This window comes from Parambassis ranga, chromosome 14, assembly GCF_900634625.1.
Source record: "Parambassis ranga chromosome 14, fParRan2.1, whole genome shotgun sequence".
In the NCBI taxonomy this organism is placed as follows: Eukaryota; Metazoa; Chordata; class Actinopteri; family Ambassidae; genus Parambassis; species Parambassis ranga.
The window spans coordinates 18456727-18481418 of NC_041034.1; the positions used below are offsets into that span (position 1 = coordinate 18456727).

At 42.2% G+C, this 24692-nt stretch overlaps 1 protein-coding gene across 3 annotated transcripts in view; it reads right to left on the reverse strand.

Annotated features, from left to right (window-relative positions):
- Positions 1-424: 424 nt before the first annotated feature.
- The window catches only part of dscama (Down syndrome cell adhesion molecule a), a 66954-nt gene continuing 42686 nt past the window's right edge, over positions 425-24692 (reverse strand). Inside the window, exons 4-33 of one of the 3 annotated variants that reach the window (XM_028420975.1) lie at positions 23168-23314; positions 22401-22679; positions 22006-22281; positions 21357-21653; positions 19814-20089; positions 18429-18707; positions 18154-18273; positions 17441-17620; positions 11181-11377; positions 10875-10971; positions 10632-10760; positions 10235-10402; positions 9645-9715; positions 8715-8958; positions 8256-8402; positions 6724-6879; positions 6232-6365; positions 5982-6135; positions 5384-5501; positions 5124-5287; positions 4936-5034; positions 4642-4830; positions 4269-4559; positions 3816-3992; positions 3699-3729; positions 3497-3612; positions 3262-3420; positions 2862-3059; positions 2415-2717; positions 425-2051 (exon numbers count right to left, since the gene is read on the reverse strand). In XM_028420975.1, the coding sequence (XP_028276776.1) occupies positions 1672-2051; positions 2415-2717; positions 2862-3059; positions 3262-3420; positions 3497-3612; positions 3699-3729; positions 3816-3992; positions 4269-4559; positions 4642-4830; positions 4936-5034; positions 5124-5287; positions 5384-5501; positions 5982-6135; positions 6232-6365; positions 6724-6879; positions 8256-8402; positions 8715-8958; positions 9645-9715; positions 10235-10402; positions 10632-10760; positions 10875-10971; positions 11181-11377; positions 17441-17620; positions 18154-18273; positions 18429-18707; positions 19814-20089; positions 21357-21653; positions 22006-22281; positions 22401-22679; positions 23168-23314 (5576 nt within the window). In that variant the 3' untranslated portion in view covers positions 425-1671. The remainder of the gene's footprint in view (positions 2052-2414; positions 2718-2861; positions 3060-3261; positions 3421-3496; positions 3613-3698; positions 3730-3815; positions 3993-4268; positions 4560-4641; positions 4831-4935; positions 5035-5123; positions 5288-5383; positions 5502-5981; positions 6136-6231; positions 6366-6723; positions 6880-8255; positions 8403-8714; positions 8959-9644; positions 9716-10234; positions 10403-10631; positions 10761-10874; positions 10972-11180; positions 11378-17440; positions 17621-18153; positions 18274-18428; positions 18708-19813; positions 20090-21356; positions 21654-22005; positions 22282-22400; positions 22680-23167; positions 23315-24692) is intronic. The other 2 variants (XM_028420976.1, XM_028420977.1) reach the window with 2 other exon arrangements.

The window sequence follows — 24692 nt, forward strand, 5'->3', positions numbered from 1 at the left end:
AGGCACCTCCTGGACCACCAGTGCTTCCACCTGCTCTGCGTGCGTCATCAGTCAAACCTGCGCAGGACATTTTGGGGAACAGCCATTTTATTAATCAAATTTGAACCTTTGTGTTAGTTTCTCTTTATTCCAGTGCCACCATGGTGAACACTCATGTTAAAAATAAAAAGTGACATTTTTTTTTTTGTTAAAATGTATAATCATAATGAAAACAGTTAATCATAGAAACTAATCATAGAAACTGACATTATGACCTCACAGCATTTTAGATCAAACTCCTCTCCCTTCAGGCTAAACTCAAAAAACAGAAAGAACAGAAATGGGCCAGGGCAGACAGGAACAAAAAACAGCTTCTAACGTATATCCACATTTTTTTTTTTTTTTAGATATTTCCCATAGACATTATAGGTTTGGTTTTGGGGGGATTCTGCTGGATTGTCACATTTTTCCCTGTAGAGGAGTATCACTGCAATGCAGCAACAGTAAATCTACTGAGGAGAGTGAGAGTCCTGAAGACTCTACCTAGTGCACTGAGAATAGGGGGATCTATCTGGACACACTTGAGTTGGGCTGTTGTGAAGTGCAAACCATTAGTTCTCTAAACCCTCCCTGTTCTAGCTAGCATCATTTACCACCCTGGCAAACAAGCAGTGGTAAACTACACCTGAATACATAAACTGGAGTGTGTCCGGCCCTGTAAGTATACTCACAACATAGTTATTTTCATCATTACAGTACAGTATAGAGCAATAGTTTTCATATAATTCTCTTATCTTTTTTTCATATTGCACCATCAGAGAATGGGACACAGAGAATGATCAACAGAGACTCCATTTCCTAATTAAAACAAGATATGTGCAAACATGACTAAGGACTTTATTAACCAAATCAATTCTTCCCTGTAATATCCACAAATAAAAGTGATTTCTCTTTTTATATATATATTTATAGTAATAAGAATAATAAATCTTCACATTGGATCATTTCATAGTGTGACAAAATGCTTGACTGGGCTGTCCAGCCATGATCATAATCCTCATTGTCTTTTAATTGGTCAGTCCCCATGCATCCATAGGAAATAGATTTTTTTTTCTTCCAAAAAAGTAACAATTTGTGAGCAGCTGAAAAGTTTGGACTAGTGTCAATTGCTTTCATTCCAAGTTTTCTCCCAAGTTTCATTCAGTGTTTCAGAAGGATATTCCATAGGAAAAAAATGACTCCAAATCGTCATCTTCCACTTGAGAAAAAAAGAAAGAGGAAAAAAAGATGTCCGGGTTTTTATGAAAACATTATAGTAATGCTGAAAGTAGATCATTTGGTAATCAATAATTAATTATTAATAGCTGATAACTAACATTGATAATCACTGATTAATTATAAAGAATTAACAAGAATAAATAATGCTCCCTTGTTACTTAATTAGTTTGGCAAATCTCCCGCTGGAGTTGTTTCTGAAGAGTGAATTTATTCTCAAGTCAAACAAAAAAAGAAATACAAACGAGAGGTAAAAGAAAACTCTAAAATAAATAAAAGGAGATTAGTAAAAGTGACCCCGCCTTTGGAAGGAGGGGACGTATATACAGAACTGTGTGGTGAAAGTCAGTTTACTGCACTTGAGTGTTAAGTCCAGTGTTAGAGTGAGTTCTAGTCCCGCCCTAGGTGCCCCTGCTGTTATACCAGCGTGTAGGACTTTGCGTAGGGGTTGCTGCTCTGTTTGAGATGTCCTCTCGAGTCCAGCAGGGACTCCTGGGAGGTGCTGAGCTTGGCAGCCTGGGCCAGCTCTGAGCCCTCTCTGTGAGGGAGTGTGGCTGCGGAGCCAGGCTGCCACTGTGCCACTGGGTCCCTGCTGGCCTGAGGGGCTTCTGTGGGTGTTGGAGGTGCCATGCGAGATGGCCGCTTCAGTGAGCGACTCTTCTGAGGCTCTAGACAGGCCTGACCCATGGCTGCTCTCTCACCACTAGCTGTACCCCTGGATGACCCCGAGCAGGACATGCCTCGGTTTAACAGGAAGTCCATGCGCAGGTATGGAGGAAGGTGAACCAACTCGCCCCCTGCAGGACAAAAGATCAGTTAGGTAAAAAGAAGAACCTCCTTCATGTTTCATCAGGATGAAACAATCCTGCTTGTCTTCATCATACTACTGCTTATACAAGATATATCATTTCTAACTCAGTTTGAGTGTGTTGTTGTGTTGAATTCAGATTCAGATTCAGACTGATTTAACAATTTAATCCTTAACTGAGACAATCATCAACTCAAATCCACTTTGTATCTGTTTATTTGGACTCATCCTTGGTGTTAATCAGATGTCGGGTTTAGTTTAAATTCAGTGGCAGCAGAAGTGATGTGTGATGTTATGAGCATCAGTGATTGTGTAAAGGTTAACGTGGCCTCTCTGCACAGCATAACCTCACCCGGTCTGTGGGCCTTGGGCACGGCCATGTTCATAACTCGACTGACGTCCTGAGGCTTGGGCGGGGAAGCAGTGAAGCGGCAGATGCCTGATTCGGATGGTGTGCTGGAGGTCAGGCTGTCGGTGTAGTCGTTGGTGCCTGCTGTCATTTGCTCTGAGGAAGTGTCAGAGATGAAGCATTCGGTGATGGTAAATTTGGCGTGGCGGAGCTGTTCCTCCATTTTGGCGTGCTCATAGGCCCTGGCGAGCTCCTCATAGGTGGAGGATGCACTCTCTGTTGACACCATACTGCTCCGTGCACGATCTGCACATGGTCCGGCATTAGTAGAGGGATTAGTGCCAAGAGTTAGTGGAAGCAGAATTAGTGGAATGTAACTTCTCAATATTTGTTAAAGGTGTAGTGTTATTATAGGTTATTATAGTCTTATTGGACCTATATATGGTTTACCTGTGTCCTGAGATGGGCTGACGCTGTAGCTGTCACTCTCCTTGTCAACAGAGCCTGCAACTCTGGGAGTGGGCAGCCTCCAGTCAGTACTGAGAGTGTGGGAAGAGACAGGGGGGTGGGGGCGGTTCAGGGTCCACTGGCTGGCGTAGCGGTTTCGAGCTGCGGGGCCAGCTTTGGCGGTGCGACGGGCAGTGGGGTCTGTGAATGTGTAGGAGTGTTTATACAAGGTATAGAACACAATAAGCTTAATGAATTAGTAACTGTAATTATTCTGCTCAGAGTTGGAAATGGGGAGTTATGGCATGTAGACAGACACGGCATGGGAGAGAAATATAAACAAACTGATGGGAAACAAAGCACATGTAGAGATTGTTTGAAGTTAAAAAAAAAGAGTCCGTACTGGACTTACTGGTTCCTGGTCTGGCATCAGACACGTCTACCAGTGGACCTGTGGCTTGGGAAAGAGACTGGTAGTGGACAGTGTGGGTGACTGTGGATGACTTCTGTTTCTGCGTCTCCCCGAAGTCGTTGTCAGTCAGTAAGACAGTGGACCTGTCGTCTGTGGGGAGGTCAGGAAAACAGATCAGCACCTCGGCATCTCTCTGTGCAGGCTCCTATAGTATACAGCAGCTTACCAACAGTCTCCATGGTGTCTCTTTCCTCGATGAGAAGCTGGGCTCTGGGGATGTCGATGTGCATGCGGAGTGTCTGTTGCTGTTTGTTAATTGGCTCTGCTGGACGTGTGTTTTTACTTAGGAACAAAAACAAGGAACTTTGTTAAATCTCGCTCAGAATGTGCTGTGTGCATACTGAATACATACAGGCTCAGGCACTCACCTCATGAGCATCTCAGCCAAGCTTTTTGCATCTGAAAAACATGTGTTTTATGTGTGAGAACAGGCGAAGACATGTTTGCATATGTTGCACACCTGACTGTCACTGTGCGCTCTTTACCTCGAAGCCTCTTGAGCCTCTGCTCCCGCCTCCTCCTCCTCAGCACCAGCAGGCCAATGAAGATGACTACAATGCCCACCAACACACAGGAAATGGTTACCATCATCTTTAACCCTTCACCGCCACTAGGGTTGTCCTCACTCACATTGGGTGCCTTCACCAAAGGCGCAATGGTACCTGTGCAGAGGTCGTGTGAAAATGTTATGACAGACACTGATGCTCGACCTAAAATAAGACATTAAGCTGCAAACCCAATGATATGTACCCCTAAATGACAATTTAACATATTTTAGTGTTTTACTGCAAGCCTCCCATTATGACAAAATGCAAACTCATCCTTCACAGCTAAGTGCTGACACTGTTTCTCACTCGTAAAAAGGACATAAGTGCCTCTGTTCCTAATGAAAAAAATAGTGGAAAATGTATTGTGTCCCGCTACTAGTTTGAACTCACTGCCGTCATAGCTGAGTGTCGCAAACTTGACTCTCTTCTCAGCGTAGCCAGCGCTGTTGTAGACCTTCATCTGCAGCTCGTACCAGGTGGCCTCCTGCAGGTCGTACAAGATGTAGCTTTTGGTAAGGGAGGTGCGCTGCGCCGTGGTCCATGTGGGCGCGTCAACGGCTCGATACTCCAGGGTGAACGAGGTGATAGGGCATCCACCGTTATTCCAGCCATTTAGGTTAAGCTTCACCCGAGTGGCATTAATGCTGGTGAAGAGCTCCTGTTCCTTAGAATACTGAGGTTCTGTGGTTGATAGTAAGGATGAATGAGTGATTTAGGGATTTTCAAAAATATTATGGGGGTCTCCGGAGAAAACTCTTCCTACCTTTGCCATGTGTTTTTGCTTCAATGATCTCACTGATGCGTCCGGGACCCACTGCATTTTGTGCCGTGAGGGTGAACTTGTACCAGGTGCCACATTTAAGATTTTCAAGGCGATAAGAGCGTTCACTGGGACTGATGGGAAAGTTACCCCACTGCTCACTGTTATCCTCAGAGTACTGCAGAATGTAGCCTAGCGATAGCAGAGATAGGCACATAATGTCAATACATTATTGTATAACACTGTTACAAAATAATACAACAACGAAAAAAAAAAACATCATGGGGTCTGCCCAACCTCTAATGGAGCTGCCTCCGTTGTCTCCAGGAATCCAGGAAAGGGTGATGGAAGTAGTGGTAGTCTTGGTCACAGTGAGGCGAGGCTGGTCAGGTGGCACTAGAAGAATGAAAGCAAAGAAGATTAGCTTCTGATCTACAACTGAAATGGCGTCAGTGAATGTAGATGCAGTCATTCATTAGTCTCACCTTGAACCTGCAGGTTGAGGACAATCTTGTCTGACCCAAAGCTGTTACTAGCAACACAAGTGTAGTTCCCAGAATCCTCTGCTTTTATTGTGCGGATGACAAGGCTGCCATTACCGTGGACACTGCGTCGACTATCAATCACAACCGGTGCTGGGGTTCCATTGCTGAGACACAGATGACAATTAGCTCCGAGCTTTCAGCCTGTCTGAATTCAGTTTTTTTACAACATTGATTGTGTTTTGTGTTTGTATTTTACTCACATTTCCTTCAGCCACTTGATGGTTGGGGATGGGTCACCCACTGCCTTACAAGGCAGCACAATGTCCCTCATCCAAGGAGTTGTTACAGTCCTGTTGAAGGTCAGGATCCGAGCTGGGGCTGTAAAATCACATGTTTGATCTTACCAAAAAGAACAGGTGCATTTCTATGTGTTTCAGATGGAGAAATAATTTGAACAGTTTAACAGTTCTTTCATCTTTTCTGTACTCCTTAGCTCACTGGGTCAAGGCTACAAGCTCTGAGGCCACATTGTGATGGTGTGTCTCTTTCTATCTGAACAGTGTAAGCAGGAGACGAGGACATCCATCACCTGGACCTCAGGCATAATGTGGCAGTCCTGATAGGAGCAGTGGGTCCTGACTCCAGACACAGAGGAGTCTATCAACATATGCAATCAGCTTATCAGCTTTCAGCAAGCATGTAAAGTGTTGACAGGGCCAAATGCAGGGTTATTTACATTCAGTGGGTGCTCTTCTACTTGTCTGCTTAGAAGGAGATACTGGGAATAAGCTGTGAAGTGGCCTCCTGGTAAAGTGGGAAAATCACACTCATTTTTGATAACGGAGCAGCTCCACCTACCCTCAGCCATGGGTTTGACGGTGATGATCTCACTAGCATTTCCACGACCTGCAGCGGTGACAGCCACCACCCAGATACTATACTGCCGGTTCCTGCTTAGGTTGGGGATGCGGTAGAAGAACACATCTGGGGCTGCCTCAAACTCACTGCTCACCTATAGAAGGAAAAGACATCCAGTACTGTCTCAATGTGCACAAAGCATGCCAATAACTGCAGGTTTAAAGTGCTTTGCTGTCACGTCATGTTTTACCGTGGGGTGTGGGTTGGAGCAGAAAACAGTGTATTTCCTGATGATGCCGTTTACTTTCAGAGGAGGAAGCCAGGACACAAAAACCACTGAATTGGATGCAGCTGCTGCCTTCACACCCGCCGGAGGACCAGGCACTGAATAGATAAGACATTTTAGTTGATTCATTTGCTACATTAAAGTAATATTATTACACATAAGACTTTTATTGCTCATTTTACTTTTCTTTATGTAGGAACATAACAGATGGCCACATAAGACATTCTACAGGCCTGACTGCTAATGAATGTGAGTTACAGCTCTGCTCTTAACAATTATACTTAAGAGGCTGGCTCATTTTCAGCGCGGTAAAATATTATTGCTTCAGATAAAGTGCCATTTTAAGTAAAAATACTGCAAGTGAATCCTAGACTTTAGCACACATCGCAGCATATCTATACAACAACTTCTGCGATACAAGCTCGAATCGAGCACATTCTGACTTATTCTTCCTACCGTCCTCCTTGGTGCGGGTGTAAATCTGTTCACTGCGGACTCCATCACCAGCTCTAGTGAAGGCCAGCACCTGGATGCTGTAGTTGGTATATTTCTCCAGTCCATCCAGCTCCAGAGAGGGCTTAGATGTTGTCACATTCCTGATTTCTCCAAGCTCTGATGGGCAGAAAGCAGGAGGGTGAGAAGGTTTTGAAATGCAGCTCACCTCAGGTCAATTTGCCACTTTTCTAAGACTAAATAAATCACACAGAAGATTGGATACACAAAAAGAAATGTCAGGGTATGACATAATAAGTCAAGTTTGAACAGCCCTGCAGCCAAGGTCTGCTGTGGAGGCAGGCCTTCACTGGCAACCTGCCGCAGTCAGCTGTTAGGTTCTGAATTATTAATGTCTCCCTGTGTCATTGCCTCATGTTTCTTCTCCCTGCGCTCTCTTCCAATTCACTCCTGTGCAACACTAGCTGCATCTCTTCTTCGCTGACTTTTAATAAGCAATTACCATGCCAGGAATACCTGGTATACTAACAGTGCAGACATTTTATCATAGAGTAGAGAAGTTTTTTGTATATGACGGAAAATTGAAATATTTTTGCTTTGAAGACAACATTCAAAGAACACAACATATTATATATGTGTAACAATGTGTTATTAGAAGGAGAAAAATACGAGTGGCTAATAAATCACTAATGGAACTAACTATAATGTGAATGCATGTATCACAAGGGCCTTAGTGATTATAATCCTGACATGGTCACTGTCTAAAAGTCTATAAATCAAACTGTTAGATTGGACGTGCATCTCCCTCTGCTGGCTTTCTCACACTGATGAACTGTACATGTCACTGATACAGTGGTGGGAAGGAGTAAACTCTTTCATCACAAAAATACCATGATATATATCATGTATCAGACCAATGTGTGTATTATGCTCGCATCCAATGTAAGAAAACACTGACAAATGTAATATTTAATCTTAACACTGCACATTTACCCACTCGCTGTTACTAAGCAAACTAGCCCTGGCTGTCAAGTCTTAAACATTTATGTTCTATGGGCAGTCCAACATGATGTGACAGTGCAGGGGGCAAAGGTAATCATGCTGTCACAACCAATTGCACTGACACACACCAGGCATGTGACAATGCCATGCCAGGCTGTCTAGCTTCCACAGGACCAGGCAGATTCTGGCTAGTACTGAGACACCAGAAATATTTATCAAGACACTTTAAACATTTATATGGGTGTATCAAAATGACAAAGTTCTGTTCTATGCTTTGGCAAGTAATAGATTCACATTATTATTTTTATTATTACTTTCTGTTTGTCTTTAAGTTAATTTCTTTTAAGGTTATTTTAGGACACTTAAGTACTTAGGTACATTTAATGATGTATATGTGCTTTCTTTCTAATAAACAGTGCAAGTTAGAGCCACCTCAGTGAACTTTGCTCATATGTACTTAATAAATTGATGACTATTATTTATGCTCATTTTTCCACTTTACAAAACATGCATGCAACAGTGGGTATGCATACCGCCATCAGGTAGGTTGGCCCAATAGATGACCCTGAAGCCCAGCAGGTTCCCGTTTAGAGCATCTTTTGGAGGGGTCAGCCAGGACAGAGAGATGACCTCAGGAGATGTTGCTGTGGCCTGGACATTCTCTGGAGGACGACTGGGGACTGAGGAAAAAGAACCAGGAGACAAAATGTGAAAACAGTATATTCTCAGAAAACAACAAATGGTAGTACACACTGTTGTCCACTAGGTTGTGATATATCCTCACAAGTGGCTCTAACTTAAAGCAATGCTGTCTGCCTTGATCACAGCAGTGTGTAATGCTGGTTGCATTTCAAAGGCATAAGTAATTCTGTGTCAATACATCTACAGTGATAATATACCATGTTTCTAATTGCATTCAGAATCCACTGTACAATAATTCAACTCTGAAGGTAACTACCACAACTTGACTGAAATTAAAACCACATTCTTACCGTCCTCCAGTGTGGTAGCAGCCACCTCTGTTGAAGATGGCCCTGTCCCCGCACTGTTGCTGGCCTGTACCACGACTCCATATTGGGTGAACTTCTTCAGGTTATCGAGCACCAGGCTTTCTGCATTGTCCCCTGTGGTTTCTACACTGATCACACTAAACTGATAATTTCCACCTGAGCTGTACTCCCTGTACCCAACCTGGTAGCCTTTGATGGCCCCATTTTGGAGGTGCTTTTTGGGTGCCTGCAGAAAAAGCAAAGGATTTATTTATTTATTTATTTTTTTTTTATTCAGTGCTTTTATCTCCTGTAGACATGAATGAATTAATGCTGTATATGTACACCAACAGCTTTAAGCTTTTTTAGAGTATTTTTTTTGTCCTAAGGCCCTAACAAGTCTTAAAAATAAAAAGCCTTTTGGTTTGTGGAATTAAATGTGCAGCGCTCTTTATGCCAAAAATCATTTAAAAATACACCATACACCATGATGTACTCAATTGGTCAATATAGCACCAATACAGCATTGAAATGGCACCTCAAAGGGATTTCTCTCATTTCATAACTTAGAGTAAATATGCAATTTATCATTTTTCAGTGTATTTGAAGGTGTATTTAAATGCATTTTAGGGCTATGTTTGGGTGACAGATCAAAGAATTAAAATGGCCAAACTGCACTGTGCTCCTGACACATACATTTACTGAAACTGCGACAACATGCTGCCTTCCAACAATATCCTGCCTAAACCAAGCAACACCTAAGAGATGAGCAGACTAACAACACTACTTGCTGCTGAGCATCTGCACATTACGTTAAATGTTTAGTTCAAAGACACAACAATGCAGAAGAGTACAGCTCTGATTGGATATTTGAGGCTGTCCTTTAATTGTACATGCTCATTTGTTAAAACACACAGGGCAAGATTAACTTACCCTCCATGTGACTCGGATGCTCTGAGAGGAGAGGGCTTCCAGCTGCACATCCTGAGGTGGTCCATCAGGAGCTGAGGTCACATAAACAAAATCTTATACAACAGTATACATCCAACAACTGTCTCAAAGATCAGAGTGTGATTGTATTTATAGGTGGTTGCTCTGTGGGTGTTGGGGGGTAGACGAAGGGACATGTGGGTAATTTGGGCCAGCTTCAGCCTATTGACTGCTGTGTGACATTTACTACTGAAGCCGCTAATTGAAAAGTTCTGCTTTTAGCACAGGGTCAGCATGTGCTCAAAAATGCAACAGCACCAATGGGATGATGTCACAATACTGGTAAAGAACTGACTCAGTCAGCCTTTTGCCTCATCTTTCACTCACACATGTCTGATTGTTGTCTTGTTTTTTTTGCTGATGCATTGTTAGATATACTCTTGTCAAGGTAACTGCAATATAACAATGTAGATAATAAAATGATAATGTGCATGTATTATTTAGTTCTGTACAGAAAACAGCTTGGAATGAATATTTGCTTATGGATGGACACAGACAGAAGAATAAGTGATTCTCCATGATGTCCTTCTCACCTGCTTCATCAGTGGTGATGGTGAGCTCGTTGCTGGCCTCACTCTTGCCGATCAGATTCTTTGCAAACATACGGATGTTGTAGGTGGACGAGGGATGTAGGTCGATGATGGTAGCCTGATTGAGCTGAGGTGAGACATCTTTGGTCTTTTGAGCAGTATCCCAGGAGGCTGAAATGGGAGAGGCTGAGGTTTATTGGTGTTACTGAAGTCAGGGAAGAGGTCAAATCCAGCTAAGTGCATCGGACAGGCTGTATTGAAGTGCTGAGACTAAGTGATTGCAGGGATAAATCATATACCCCAATTCACATGATTCTGTAAATGACTAAATGTGTTCAACACACACTATGTAAAATAAGTAGTGCTCAAAATCATACCATCTAAAGAAGCATTACTGTACCTGATTTGTTTTTGCTTTCAATATCGAAGCCAGTGATTGGGCTGTTGCCATCAAAACCCATAGTCCAACGCAGTGCAATGGTTCTATCTTTCACTTCTCTGATCTCCACCTCTGGGGGGTCTGGGGGTTCTACAAGGCACAACGTCAACAGCACATTTGAGCTTGTGGGGTTGGACTGGTGAGAAAGTATCTGTTCTTGGTTCTTGGTTTTTTTATTAAACAGTTATTTAGGTACAGACATACCTTGGACTGTGAGCTGTATGATTCCCCTGTCTTCACCAAAGGAGTTTATGGCGTGGCAGGAGAAGAAGCCAGAGTCCTCCCTTACTGTGGGCATGATCTAGTGGATACAATAGGATCACATGATTTTAGAACTGAACTGACAAAAAGGATAATATTCTAGCAGAGGCCAACAAGTGGTTGAATTATTGGAGAATTTGGTAATTTGAATGAGACAGGTCGCCTCACAAGAGTGAATTGACAGGAAGGGAAACATTGGGTGACCAACACCAATAAAATGTATAACTCTACACTTCCACAGTTGCCTACCTGCAGGGTGGAGATGACTTCATCTCCCACCTCCTTGACAGAAACAACATAGCGGCTGGTCTCAGGGTTGATGATGCGTTCCTCCTTTTCCCAGCGCACCATGATGGGTTTCTCACCGTGGGCTGTGCAGCTCATCTTCTTCTCTTCACCTTGCGTGGCCAGTGTGGTGTTGGGGTAGGATGTGATCATAGCGGGGACTGTTTTAAAAATAGGGTGGAGAAAAAAAGGTGAAATCTTTTTTTTTTCTAGACAATACTGGTATTTCATAAGATTAAATCTCAGGCTGTCATGAAAAGTGTTAATAAACACAATAAAATCTTATTGCCTAAATGTAACCATTGGGACATGTACTACATTATGACAGCAACAACTCAGTTTACATTTAACACCATAGATGTCCTGTGCATTTTTAATGTGCTGTCCACAACATGTTGTATTGAAGGCAACATGAGGCCTTGGTCTGTATCCTGTTTCAGAGGGTCCTAAATGGTACAGTGATGCTCTGACAACACTCTGAAGACACCACACTAAACGCACACTAACGACATACATGGCTCATTACACCCACATCAGAGTGTATAACGACCCTCTACTCCCAGATGCTCACAGTCTCACACCCACATACACACAGGCAAGCCTGTGCATGCACATGTGTGTTTCCTCTCATTTTCTTTCTCTCTCACACACACACAAGTACACACACACGCACACACACACACAAACACATAAGATGTGACTCCACTGATGTGATGGGACGTGTCAGGCAAGAGGTTACAAACATTTAAGCCTCATCTCTTATTCACTCTGCAGCCATTTGGGGCACGGCTATGGAAAAGCACACTGATTTATTTTGCATGACAAGTATGAATTTTTTGTGAGACAAATTTGGAAAAAGGAGGGGAAGGAAATAACTGCTCAGACTTTATGTAAACGTTGTCGTTTTAAAGCACAGTTACTTTCATTTTGCAATGCAAGTGGCTCAGAGGTGGTACAGGGTGGTGTTGTTGACACGCCTAGCAGAGTGGAATACTGCGCTAGGCGACAAAAAGAAAAAAGAGAAAATGGATTGAGGCAGAGTCGGTGTTATGTGTGCATAGGATGTCTGTACTGTAAATTTCAAAGTCGTTTTAGCACACAGGCTTTGGAGATGCATATTTAAGTACAGCTACATAATTGACCTTTTATCTATTTTAGATCAGCAGTTACTGCTGATTCATAGCTTTGATTTTGAATAATATATATATATATATATATATATATATATATATATATATATATATATATATATATATATATATATATATATAGATTTTATTGGTAAAACACATATTACGCAAAAAAAACTAAAACTAAATAAATAGTAAGTAAGTAAATGAAAGAGTAGAGCTGACCAATCACGTTTAGTAAGGGGGTGGGGTGAGGCAGGGGTCATCTGAACTAACAGCCAATCAGAGAAGCTGAACTTCCTATCTGCTGGACACACCCAAATACAGCTCTTGGTGCACTAGAGAAAGAAAAATCCACAGTATGACAGAGTAAATAAAGTGAAAAAATATACCTTGTATTATATTAGCAGAGACAAGGAAAAGTTCTATCATATCCTATGACAAAAAACATCTGTAACAGGTTTATTGTCAGATTTGCAAGGCCAGACGAAGCATATTTAAGATAAATAAATAAGATTTATTTATGAATGCATTTATTTTCCTAATTCAGTTATTGACATTGGTGCATGCATATAAAATCACTATGTTAGTATGTGGCATGCATCAAACTGACTACATTGTACAGCTGTTGTAAAATAAGGCAGAAACACAAAAGCAAATATGTCCCCAACTATGCAACATGATAAGGCTCTTAGATGAGACACGTCCAATTTGTGTGTCTATGTGTGAGCAGCCCAGATGAGCCAGCCCTCAGGCACACTTTGTGGCCCTGTAATTGTTGTTTTGATGTATTTCTTTAATATCCAGCAGAATTATGGCAGCAGAACCACTGAGAAGAATGAGGGGAGAGAGAGAAAGAGAGGGGGGAAGGGGGTTGGGGTAATGGCGAGTCCACTTTCACAGTAAATATCAGATTTACTGACAATTTATTTTTAAATCCTATCCTATTATTTTAATGCATCTTATAGTTGTTTGTCCAGTATAGAGACGACTGTAGATAGGTATATTTAAAAAGCAGCTGCATGCTGAAACAAAGAACAACAAATCTAATACACTCACACTTAGGTGTCGGTAAAATATAATATGTTGCTGAGGAGGAAAACATCAGCTTTTGGAAAACCCAGAGAAGACACAGCAAAGCATATAGTGCATGTTTACTACACAGTACAATGTGTCTTTTTATGTGGAGGTGAGGAGAACCCTGTTCCTCCACAGCAACCCAGAGGGCAGTGATGATACGCTTAAGCCTGCAGGGGATTGTGGGGGATAGGCTGGCTGCTGATAGGCTACTCCCCTGAGACAAAAGCCCCCTACTCCCTCCCTTCCTCCTCCCAGGCTCTCTTTCACCTGGCCAGGTTACCATGCCAACCAGCATTGGACAGTTTCTCTTCTCCTCTCCTCTCCCCACCTCGCCTCCCTCTCTCTCCCTCTCTCTCTCTCTCTCTCTCTCTCTCTCTCTCTAGGCTCTACTCTTCGAAAAAGGGCCATTTCTAGTAGACAGGAATAGAACATGGACCTGCCATTGATTTCCACAGGAGTATGATGATGATTACACAATCACACCCTGAATGTCGCAATGCAGAAATAAAAGTAAAGGCAAAAAGAAAATGTTTCTAATGTCTCTAACTGGTGGTGTTAGTGATGTGGAAAACAAAATTAGCCAAATAGTGGAGTCAGGAGAATGGTAATAACACATAATTATAGGTGAATGGCTACTTCAGTGTGGGGCTATTCATCTGTGATCAAAGAAAGAAAGCAGTCAGACCATCTCAAAGGTTCAATGAGATGTGAGAGGTGATGAAAATGGAATACATTTATTCTGGCATCATTTAAGGTGGATTAATTACTATTAGCAAATCAAAAAGGACTAAAAGATCAAACTGCACCCTAGAAGTTGCAAAAAGAAAACCATGCTATCATTCAGTGCTTTTAGAAAATCTTTGATATTCTTTGTTTTACTAATTGATTGTGTCATGTTTGTTGCTTTGAGATATATTCTGTTTGTGCTGCACTTAACAAACACTTTGTATTTCAACTGTAATGCCGTCATCCTTTCCGTTGGTTAAGTATACATTTCTCTAGGGGGCACTATCTTCTTGATAAACTGATCCTCCACGTCCTCAGTTTTCCTTCTGTTAGAACAAAAAACTGCTGCTGCTAATATTTTACCTCTTTTCTGATTTTATTTATGTTTATGTCTATCATCTCTGGTTTCACCATAGTCCCACCCATTTCAGTGAACGTACACAGGTTGCCATGCAGGCCAGTGTGAGACACAGGGCACTCCAGCTCAGTGAGGCCACAAGGGCCAGTCAAGAGAAAACAAGCTAAGACGCATCTAGCTTCTTGCCCTGGGGGCACACTGTAAGTGGGCTCTGGGGAAGAGATGGCCTGGGTGAAGGTGGTGTGGGGGGAGGTAGGAAGGATGGTTGTGGTGATCACACAACGATGACTGGTTCACTGGCTGCATGCAATGTACTGAAATAATTCTCTTTGCTGCACAATTGACTTGGACATGAAGCATGATGCCAAATATATGCCTGCATACTGGGTGGGCTCTGTGCAGAGATGGACTAAACACACAAGGAATTCAGATGAAAGACATAAAGGGGACTTCCTTCTGGTTGTATGAAGGACGTTGTGCTTGGCAGCATACTCAGTGACCACAAGACCATTTAGCACTGCTCTTCAGTGAAGCCTTATTATATCCTCTGCCCTCATCACTGTGTCTGCAGACATTATGATGTCTAATAGGCTTGATTGGTCTTAATTGGACCTGATAAACATTGAGTGGCTGTTGACTGTCTCTGATAGCATCCGCTGTGGATTGGTAATGAATTGACTGAATTGCATCTGTTTTGGTGGTACAGGTGCTTGACTTAAAATTGCATAAAATCATTTTTTTTAATTATCCACCTGCAACCAGTGTGAGACAAAAGCTGAGTACTACTCCTACAAGGAGGCTTATGAATGAAAAATAAACATTAAAGTCCATGTGAGCACAGCTGTGCAGCTTAATCCTGGTGCACTGAGTAAAAGCAAATTTGACTGGCTGTTAGTGCAGTGGTGCTGTTCATACTGGATGATGCATGGTGTATTATGACGAGACATTAGCCTATGCACAGACACCCATAACAATGAAAGTGCCAAGCTAGGACATCACAATAGCAGCAATTCATTTCCCAGGGAGTCCACCACAATAGCCTGGCAGAGTGGGATCTTTCTAAAGCACTGCATTAGCTGCCTGGCCCATTATTCTTTTGTAATGGCTGCACTGCACTGCACTGTATCTGTGCCTTAACATTTTGTCTTTGCATTAAAGTGTGCAGGCCTTTGTGTGAAATGTATGTCTTTGTATGTGCTTATGAGTTTGTTTGTTCACCTGTGTCACGTATATGACCTGATAGTATCTTTACAATATTGTGTCTTTACTATACATCTCGGAGATCCTGATTGAAAAAATTGATTTTTCACCGTTTGTTTACTGATACATCAAGCCACATTTGGACAGCCAATAATACACAGCGAAGATCATACTATCCATCACGTGAGTACTTCAGCATGCGTCAGCTTGTGTGCCTTCCTAATTGGCTCCTAAGCCTCTTAAGTAGCCGCTACTACTCAAGTAGTGTAGGCTGGCCTGAATAAACAACATAAAAAACAGCACAGGGTGTACAGAACATGACATACACTATACTGTTATAGTGGACTGCAGTGTACCTCTAAGGCACAGGGAGAAGCTTCAAGGGTTAATGAGCACTCACATTCACACACACACACACACACACACACACACACACACAGACACACACACACACACACACACACACACACACACACACACACACACACACACACACACACAGGGGAGATAAGATGAGGTGTGGTTCTCCTGGTACCCAGGGAAATAGAGGTTTTTACAGACAAGAGACACAGACACAACAACAAGAGCATGCACCTGAGGGATAACAGAAATACACACAATTTTGTTAAATTTTGTAATTTCTGTGTATAAACAAGTCAATAAACAATGAGCCAAGCCAATGCCATCACTGACATGAGTAAGATGACTTGAAAATGCAAAAATGCCACTAAGAAACTAGCTTTACAGCTGAAACCTGAAAGGAAGTGAAAGGTAGAGATTTTACAAATGACAGTTTAAAAGACATACTAGTATATATTGACTACGAAGGAGTGTGACAGACCGCAGTCAGACAGAAGGGTTCTAAAGCAGTGCTAGCTTATTTAGCTATGGCTGGCAGACAGTGAGACACTCAGCAGGGAGTACTCTGTTCTGGCTTGATAAGAGCCACAGGGGCATAAGCCTCATCTAGCAGCGACTGATCAAAATGAGCACCAAGCCACAATAAACCAACTGGAGATCACAGACTGTGCACACATACATTCAAATCAGCAATTGCTTGCATCAGCTCAAAGAACTTTACATTTTTGTAAAAAGCTCAGATTTATATATATATATATATATATATATATCTTAGCATCTTAGCATCTCTAACTTGGATAAGACATATTACTTTGATGGTTTGTTAAATGCTTTATAATAATAATAAAATGTAATGTGTATGTCTGCATATATGCAGAAGCCTAAAGAGAAGAGAGAGGGCGGATAAGCAGGGAGATGAGGAGAATAGACATGGATAACCCATTCCTATTCCGACTTGCCTTGCATTGCTCAGCCCTCTTTTCCACATGGCAGCTCCTGCCTACATGCAGAATTCAGGACTTAATGGAGGGCAGCTAAGTCCTGGGCTAAACAGCAGATAAATGCTGCACTTTCTCCAAGAGATGCAGCAACAGTGGCTGTGTGTGCGATGCTTTTGTGGGATTCATTCGAGCAGAAAGCTCAGAGCAAGTACCATGAATGCATCTTGCTGATGGCCTGAGTACCTCAGAAAAAGCCAGCTTCAGTTCAACTCTTAACCTTAACTTAACGTAACCTTTGGGCTTTAGTGTGGCAACTTTTTTTCCTTGATAGTACAAGCAGCCAGTGCATGCGCAGGGAAAGTCAACAAGATAAAATCAAGCATGAACATCATTATGTTCTTATAGGAAGTGTGATCCCATGTGACTTACTTTTGACATTGAGATACATGGACTTGCTGACATCAGCCCCAACATCGTTGCTGACTCTACACAGGTAGAAGCCACTATCTTCCTCCAATACGTGCTTGATGAGCAGGGAGCCATTGACCAACACTTCAATGCGAAAGCCTGAGTTAAGGGGAATGGGTTTAAACTGTGGGACCCCAGCACCTGCCAGAGAAACAGGGTTAATTAGTTATAAACTGTCCAAAAATGGCTTCACTCATAAGTTAATATTGTGTTAAGCTATCACAAAAACAGAAACAGAAACACACAGCTCAAAATCTACATTATTTTCTTATCAAGAATGGCAACCAATCTAAAACGGATGATCTCAAATTAGTGTGGAAACAACCCATGGTGTCCAGTATGGGATGTTGAAGTTATACAATTTTACACATATTTCCTTTTTCCAGAGAAATAAAAAAAAGCTCTTCCTTGAACTGCTGCTGTTATTCATCTTTGGACATGAGGTTGGTGTTTTTATGCATTCAACCCTAAGGCTGTGGACACTACGTTGTGCTGATATTTTATTATCTACCAGAGAGGTTTAGCTTGCCGTAGGATAAACAAACAAACTCATCTTTCAATTCAGCATTATTGTAAAAAACAAAGAAAGTATTTAAAAAAAAATAAAACATCAATCAAACATAATCCTTAAAGGACATTTGTGTATATAGTTGTATGTAACATGTAGGTGTTACCTTTAGAGTACTCCCACTGTATTGTAGGAACAGGATAGCCTTCTGCCGAGCAGTTTAGTATCACCGCTTTTCCATAGATTCCGTCCTGGTCCTTAGGTTGCACAACAAATTTGGGAGGAACTGCCAAGTAAAGAAGCCATTTAATTTATACTTGTAATCTAAAATTCAAATATATGTCATCTCATAATTGTATTCAGATTCATGTGTGGTCCCTAGAACTGTTCTCTCCTTATCACCTTCGCACTGCCTCTCTCACCCATCTCCTCCCTCCTCACCTCGGACAATGAGCTGGCTCTGGTGCTCCACAGCGGCAGCCTGGTTCCGTGCAATGCAGGTGTAGTTGCCATTGTGCATCAGTGTGAGGTTGGAGATACGCAGCGAGCTGGTAAAATCTATATTGTCTATGGTGACGCCCAGACTTGCTGGGATTGGCCGGCCATCCTTCTGCCAGGTGATGAAGACAGGCTGGTCACCAGACATGACCACACAGGGGATGAACACTCGCTGGCCGATTGAAAACCGGGGAAACTCAAATGGGTGGATGGTAGGTGGGACTGTGAAACAGACATGTAAATGATTTTCACTCTCAGTTATATTGCCTCAGGCATGTAGGTAATGTGCCCATTAACAAGGTTTAACTTTAGCAAATGTTGCTCAACAACCTTTCTCACTCATGTGCATGTGAACTGACAAAAGACATCTGTGTCATTGTTAAATTATTCCATAAAACACTCCCATAGTAACTCATTAGTCACAACTCTCTCTTTATCACCTTGTTTCCCATGTCAAAACATTCTTCTGTCATTTTGCAGGAATGCAAGAAATATTTTATTACCTTTCTCCACATGAAACAGCTGATTTCTCTTTCAAACAGCATGCATATTGCACATTTGCTCACTCTCTCTTTTGCTCTCTAGGGACACTGTAGTCATCGTGAGAACCAGATGCTTTGGAAAATTAATGATTTAAAATAACATTGGAATAAGCAGCACTTCAGCGCTTATTTAATTCACAGCAAAATAGGCATAATAGGCTCCTGGGGATTCCCTCTCGGCAGCGGTGGAATGCTAAGCAGCTGAGAGGCAAATTAGTCGAGGCGCAATAGCGGCATAGCTTTGTCTACGCTGTGTGATTTCCCCCTCGCACACTTGTTAGCACGTCAAGACCCGCTAGGAGGGGGGGAATTTGCCCATCCGACATTTCAAATTATGCAGCGTCACTGAAAAAAGAGAGCCATCTGAGGTTATCATCATCTGGCTCAGCTCAGCGCCGCTGCATATTCAGATGAGCTCCAGATAAACTGGCCAGGATGATGGAAATGGTGCTTTGCTATCAGTGATGCCTTTGAGATCACTTTTTTTCTACAGAGGGATCTACAAATATCCCATATCTGTCTCTTTTGTAACAAGGAAAGGAAGATACTACTGTGATGACTTAATGCACCTTTTGAATGTACTCTACCTAAATGTGAACTGCATGGAAAGGTTTTATACCTACAGACTGAGTGAGAGATTAAGGATAAAGCACCAGTGAAAGAACTCTTAAGCTGATTTCTTTACATTACAGATTAGTGCTAATCAAAATGGAATATTTGTGGTTATGCATCTATCTGCTATTTACTGTACAACAGTGGGCTATGTGCTGTATAACTGAAACATACCTTTCACAGTAACATAGACACTCTGGTGTGTGGATAGCTGTGGCTGCACCAGCACATTACATGTGTACTCTCCTTCATCCACATCCTTCTGCACATCAAACAGCTTCAGGGTGCCATTGTTCTCGAAGGCCCGCTGCCGGTGGTTGTATGGCAACAAATTGGAGTCCTTGTACCACTTGATGGAGTAGTAGGGGTACCCAATGACCCGACAGTGAATGTACATATCCCGCCCAGCGATGGCAGTGAGGTTTTTCATTGGTCTGATGCTGGCAGGCCCTTGAAGGACACATTGGAGAGACAACTCTCTTAAAATGGTTTTGAGGCAGGGGGGTGGTCCAAAAAATAGTTGTGTTGCGTTGTGTGTGTTTTCAAGACACCACAAAGTTAACATGCCTTGATTCATTCTTCAGTTAATGACTGGGATTTTCAGACTGCCTGATTAGGTTTTGTTACAGAAAGAAAAACAACAAAAAAAAGAAAAAAAAACGATCAGAATCGTTGCAGGTGATCTGCTCGGTTTGCCTCTACATCAACTAAGTTTTCCCCGTCAGCACCAGGGATCCATGTACCCTTTTGTTTGAAACTAGTGAATACTACCTTCTGCTCCCACTTCTTTGGTACTGGTTGTGATTGCCTCTAACAAGCATTAGAAAAGAATACTCCCTTCCTCTACTCATGAAGCTATTATCAAAACTATTACTCATGTTGCAGGCTTTCGCACACACTTGTGAAAACCAACAGAATAACCAATGGGCTTCCATAGCTCAGTGTCTGTCAGGGAAATGACTATTAGGCTTCTCTTTAAAGCACTGGAGAGGACAGTTTAACTATGCTCTCTAGTGTACTTTGAGCACAAGCATATCCTGGTTGCTACACTCTTTAGCACGATTAGGGAGCCAACGATGTGAGAAACAGTCATTACACTTTCTCGGCAATGGCACCTGTGGAGATTTATCTTCATTGCTTGGCTGCAATCGGCATCTGTGAACCCTTGCTTAAGGGGTAGAGGATCACTCTATTTAGCCTAACAACATGCACGAATGAACACAATCAAATTATACCCATCAGTGTACAGAAAGTACCATTCCCTCTCTGCAATAGAGAAATACAAATGGCAACACACCAAGCAGAGAAAGCCTGAGTGCCCTATGAGAGTGCCACATGACAACGCCATCCAGCGAACCACATCCTTGTAGACAGCAAATGACACTCAAACAGTGGTGCTAACAGTAAACTATCAGCAGGCATTTGTTAGGAAGCACAGAGGTAGATGAGATAGTGCTGACACAAGGGAATGATGATAGGAGAAGCTGCTACTGGAGGTTCCTGTCTATACCGAGAAAAAAATAACTGACTGAAACTACAACTAGCAATCATCTGAAAAAAAAAATCTGAAAACCTCCCAACAAACTTAATCAGGCACTCTTTCAACATCTGGACCCATTTTAAAGTCGCCAATTAAAAACTTATCAGAACAGAATAACTCAAGACATGCTGATGTGTATATGTGATGGTGTGTTGGAAGAGTTGATCTGACAAGCACCTCTTACGTTTATTCGCGCCTGGTAGGAAACTGTCCCGGCTGAGTTGTTACATATGCAGCGGTACACCCCACCATCAGGGACCTGGGTCTGGCTGATATTGAGATGGCTGACCACGTGGCCTTCAGCATTGGTGTAATGGGAGATGCGGTGGCGGCTGTCTCGTACGACCGGCTCATCGTCCAGAGTCCACGTTACCCGGGGCTCTGGTGTGCCCTTAACTGTGCATGATAGCGATACAAACTCATTGATGTTGTAGACTTTTTCGCTGAATGAAGCCAGGATCTTGGGGGTGCCATCTGGACAAAGGGATGAGATTCACATGGCATTGTATATTATATTACCTTGCAATAATCATGCTCATAATGAATGATTATAAAAATTGATCTGAGGCATTTTAAACAAAAATCTTTTTAAAAGGCAGGAACACATGTTATTGTAATAAAAACAAAGTCAGGATGTGGACCAGATTAAAACAGCTTCTTTTGCTGGCTCCATGACTGATCAGCAATAATATTCCTTTATTGGAGCCTCTTCAATAAACATAGACTAGCCTCTATATACACAGAGGCACAGAGTTTGAACCTGCACAAAAATCCATTTCTTTTAACATTCTTACAATGCTAAAATCACACAGCTCTGAGTTCTTACCTTCTAGTATGACTTGGACAAAGTCCTGGGCAGACATTTTGCCATGTCTCGCAAAGCACTGATAGGCTCCTCCGTCACTTTTGGCCATACCAGCCATGACCAGGTTCTCTCTGTTTTGGCCTGTCATGCGGACACTATTACTGGGGTAGATCAACTCTCCATTGCGGTACCAGGACAACTGGTACTCCTCAGAGCCAGTTACACTGCAGGACAGTGAAACCTGGCTTCCCACACTGCCTTTTACCTTCCGCGGACTCACCACAACTTTCAGGGGCTCTGTATAGGAACATAATCGATCAGTGGATACTTTTAATTAAACATTTTTAATCTTGTTGTTTTCTGTTTGTATGTTTGTTTGTAGCAGCAAACAGTTTTCCCAGCCCATGGGTACTGACCTTTCACCAGTAACCTGCCAACCACTTCAGCATTGCCGTAGCCATTCCACACTTCACACACATATGTTCCTGTGTCACTGGGCTGGGCTCTCTCTATCAGCAGGCCTGTCACACTCTGTCTGAAGCGAGTGTCTGGCTCCAGCGGCCGGTTGTCCTTTAGCCAACGGTATTTGGGTGCAGGGTGACCAGAGGCCTTGCAGGGCAGCTCCACTCGATGAGATGCCATCACCTCACGACGCTCAAAGCTGTCCAGAATGTGGGGCGCTGAGTTGGTGGGATCTGCAGGGGTGTTACAATTTGAGAGGGGATTGTGTAGAAGTATTGTTTATCCTAATAATACTGCCATAAAGTCTGTGGATAACACACGATGACTATGTCTTTCATACTTCTTGCTGTTGAATGTCCTTTTAAACAGTTGAAGAAAAATATATGGACATTTTCAGTCTTGAAACCCTCCCCCAAATTGCTAGAGTTCTGGTGACCTTTATCACATGTCATCCTCCCTTTAATTCAAGTGTGTGTCCTGTCATCCCCTATTTTATTCAGTTGACCTAAATGTTTGTTATAAGCACACATTTATCTCCATATGGTCTGTTATGTACTCTCTTTTTTCAGAACTGAGCAGCATAACAGTTAAAAGCCAATTGCATATTTTTGTACTGAACAGATTCCTGTCTTTTCATGTTTCCTGTCATTATTTTGGTTTTCTTATTAAGGCTGGTGATATATACTGTTTTTAAAACGGGATTCGCTGATGTTCCTCTTACCTGAGACAATGAGGCGGGCGCTATTGCTCTGTCGAGTCTCTCCTGTATACCGATGGCGTGTCATACACCTGTAGTTATACAGCCCATCCTCCATTTGCACATCCAGGATATACAGGGCACCCGTGGATGTGATGAGAAACCGTGACACTGAAAACACACCAACAAATAAGACTCATTAGCTATTCTTGATATAAAGCTATTAAAATGGTTACAGTGCAAGTCTTAACGAATACTTTTAAAATAATATCTCTCACAAATGCTCCAACTGCCTGTGGGCCCTACCAAATATGTCAGCTTTATGTGACCTATAAGTACTGTATATTGCTTCTGGTCAATCAGCAATGTAATCTAAAATGTAATCTGGAAAAGCCCTTTTACCTGGCATAGTGAAAGACACTAGCCCAACATATACACATGCTAATGATAAAATGCTTAACACACACACACAAATACCAGTGTGGTGTAATATGTTACTCTGTATTCCTACTAACTAAACTGCACCTTTTCTTAATACCAACAAAAACTGAGACGTGAAAAAAATAGGGTCACTTGCCCCTTTATTTCTTCCAAAGTATTTAACTAACATTTTTTACACTTCCACACTATAGTCATAGGTGGTGGAGCAGAAACTTGACTGGATTCGTTTTTATGCACTAGAATCACTATCTTACACATTCTAAATGAAGAAATACAGAAAATCCAATATTGAAGTCTCTTAGCAAATATTTGCAAGTCAAGTGAGGTACGCAGCTCTGTGTGATTGTAGTCACCAAACATCTGCTGCAGCCCATTTAGCTCTGCACAGCTCTGAGGCGCAGTGACAAGTCTGTGTGTTGTGTAGCAGTGTAACACAGCTCGTTATCATGTAGCTCATCGCTCTCTTCTCTTTTTTCTCTCTCTCTCTGCATCTCTTGGGGGTAATACTCTACTCTCTATCTCTCTCTCTCAGGTTCTCTCTCTTTTTTTTATGCTCCAGACTAAAGCGCAGGGAACCAGGGATCACAGAGCGCTTTGATAAGGCATGGCTGCGCAGGTCGGATGTGCTAATATCATGCTAATGTAATGCTAATTTGTGTGAACACATGGAAGTAGAGAGAGGTAGTCTGAGCTTATAAGAAGTGATGGCTGCTGTAGTTGGTGGCTTCCAAGGTATTTTGTGTCACAAATGATGGAGAAGCCTATCCAGGACAGGATCAAATGAGGCTGTTGAAGGTGGGGGGGGGGGGGGGGATACTAGCTGTGTTGTTAGAGCTATCATAATGCAGACTTTATGGGGTGTTAAATTATCTGAATTAGCCTCACCATGACACCTAAACACTGCTCAAGCTGCCTGCTAGTACAGGTCTATGCACAGTGCATGACTCAAATCATGAAAAATGTTGAAAAATGAAGCTTGAACTTACAGCTCAATCATCACTGTAATTAGTAATGTGACACAAAGTTTTTCAAAGTTGGATTACAAAACATTTACTACAATAAAGGAAACCATATGATTGTCTTATGGTTGCAGACAGTGGTGATGGAA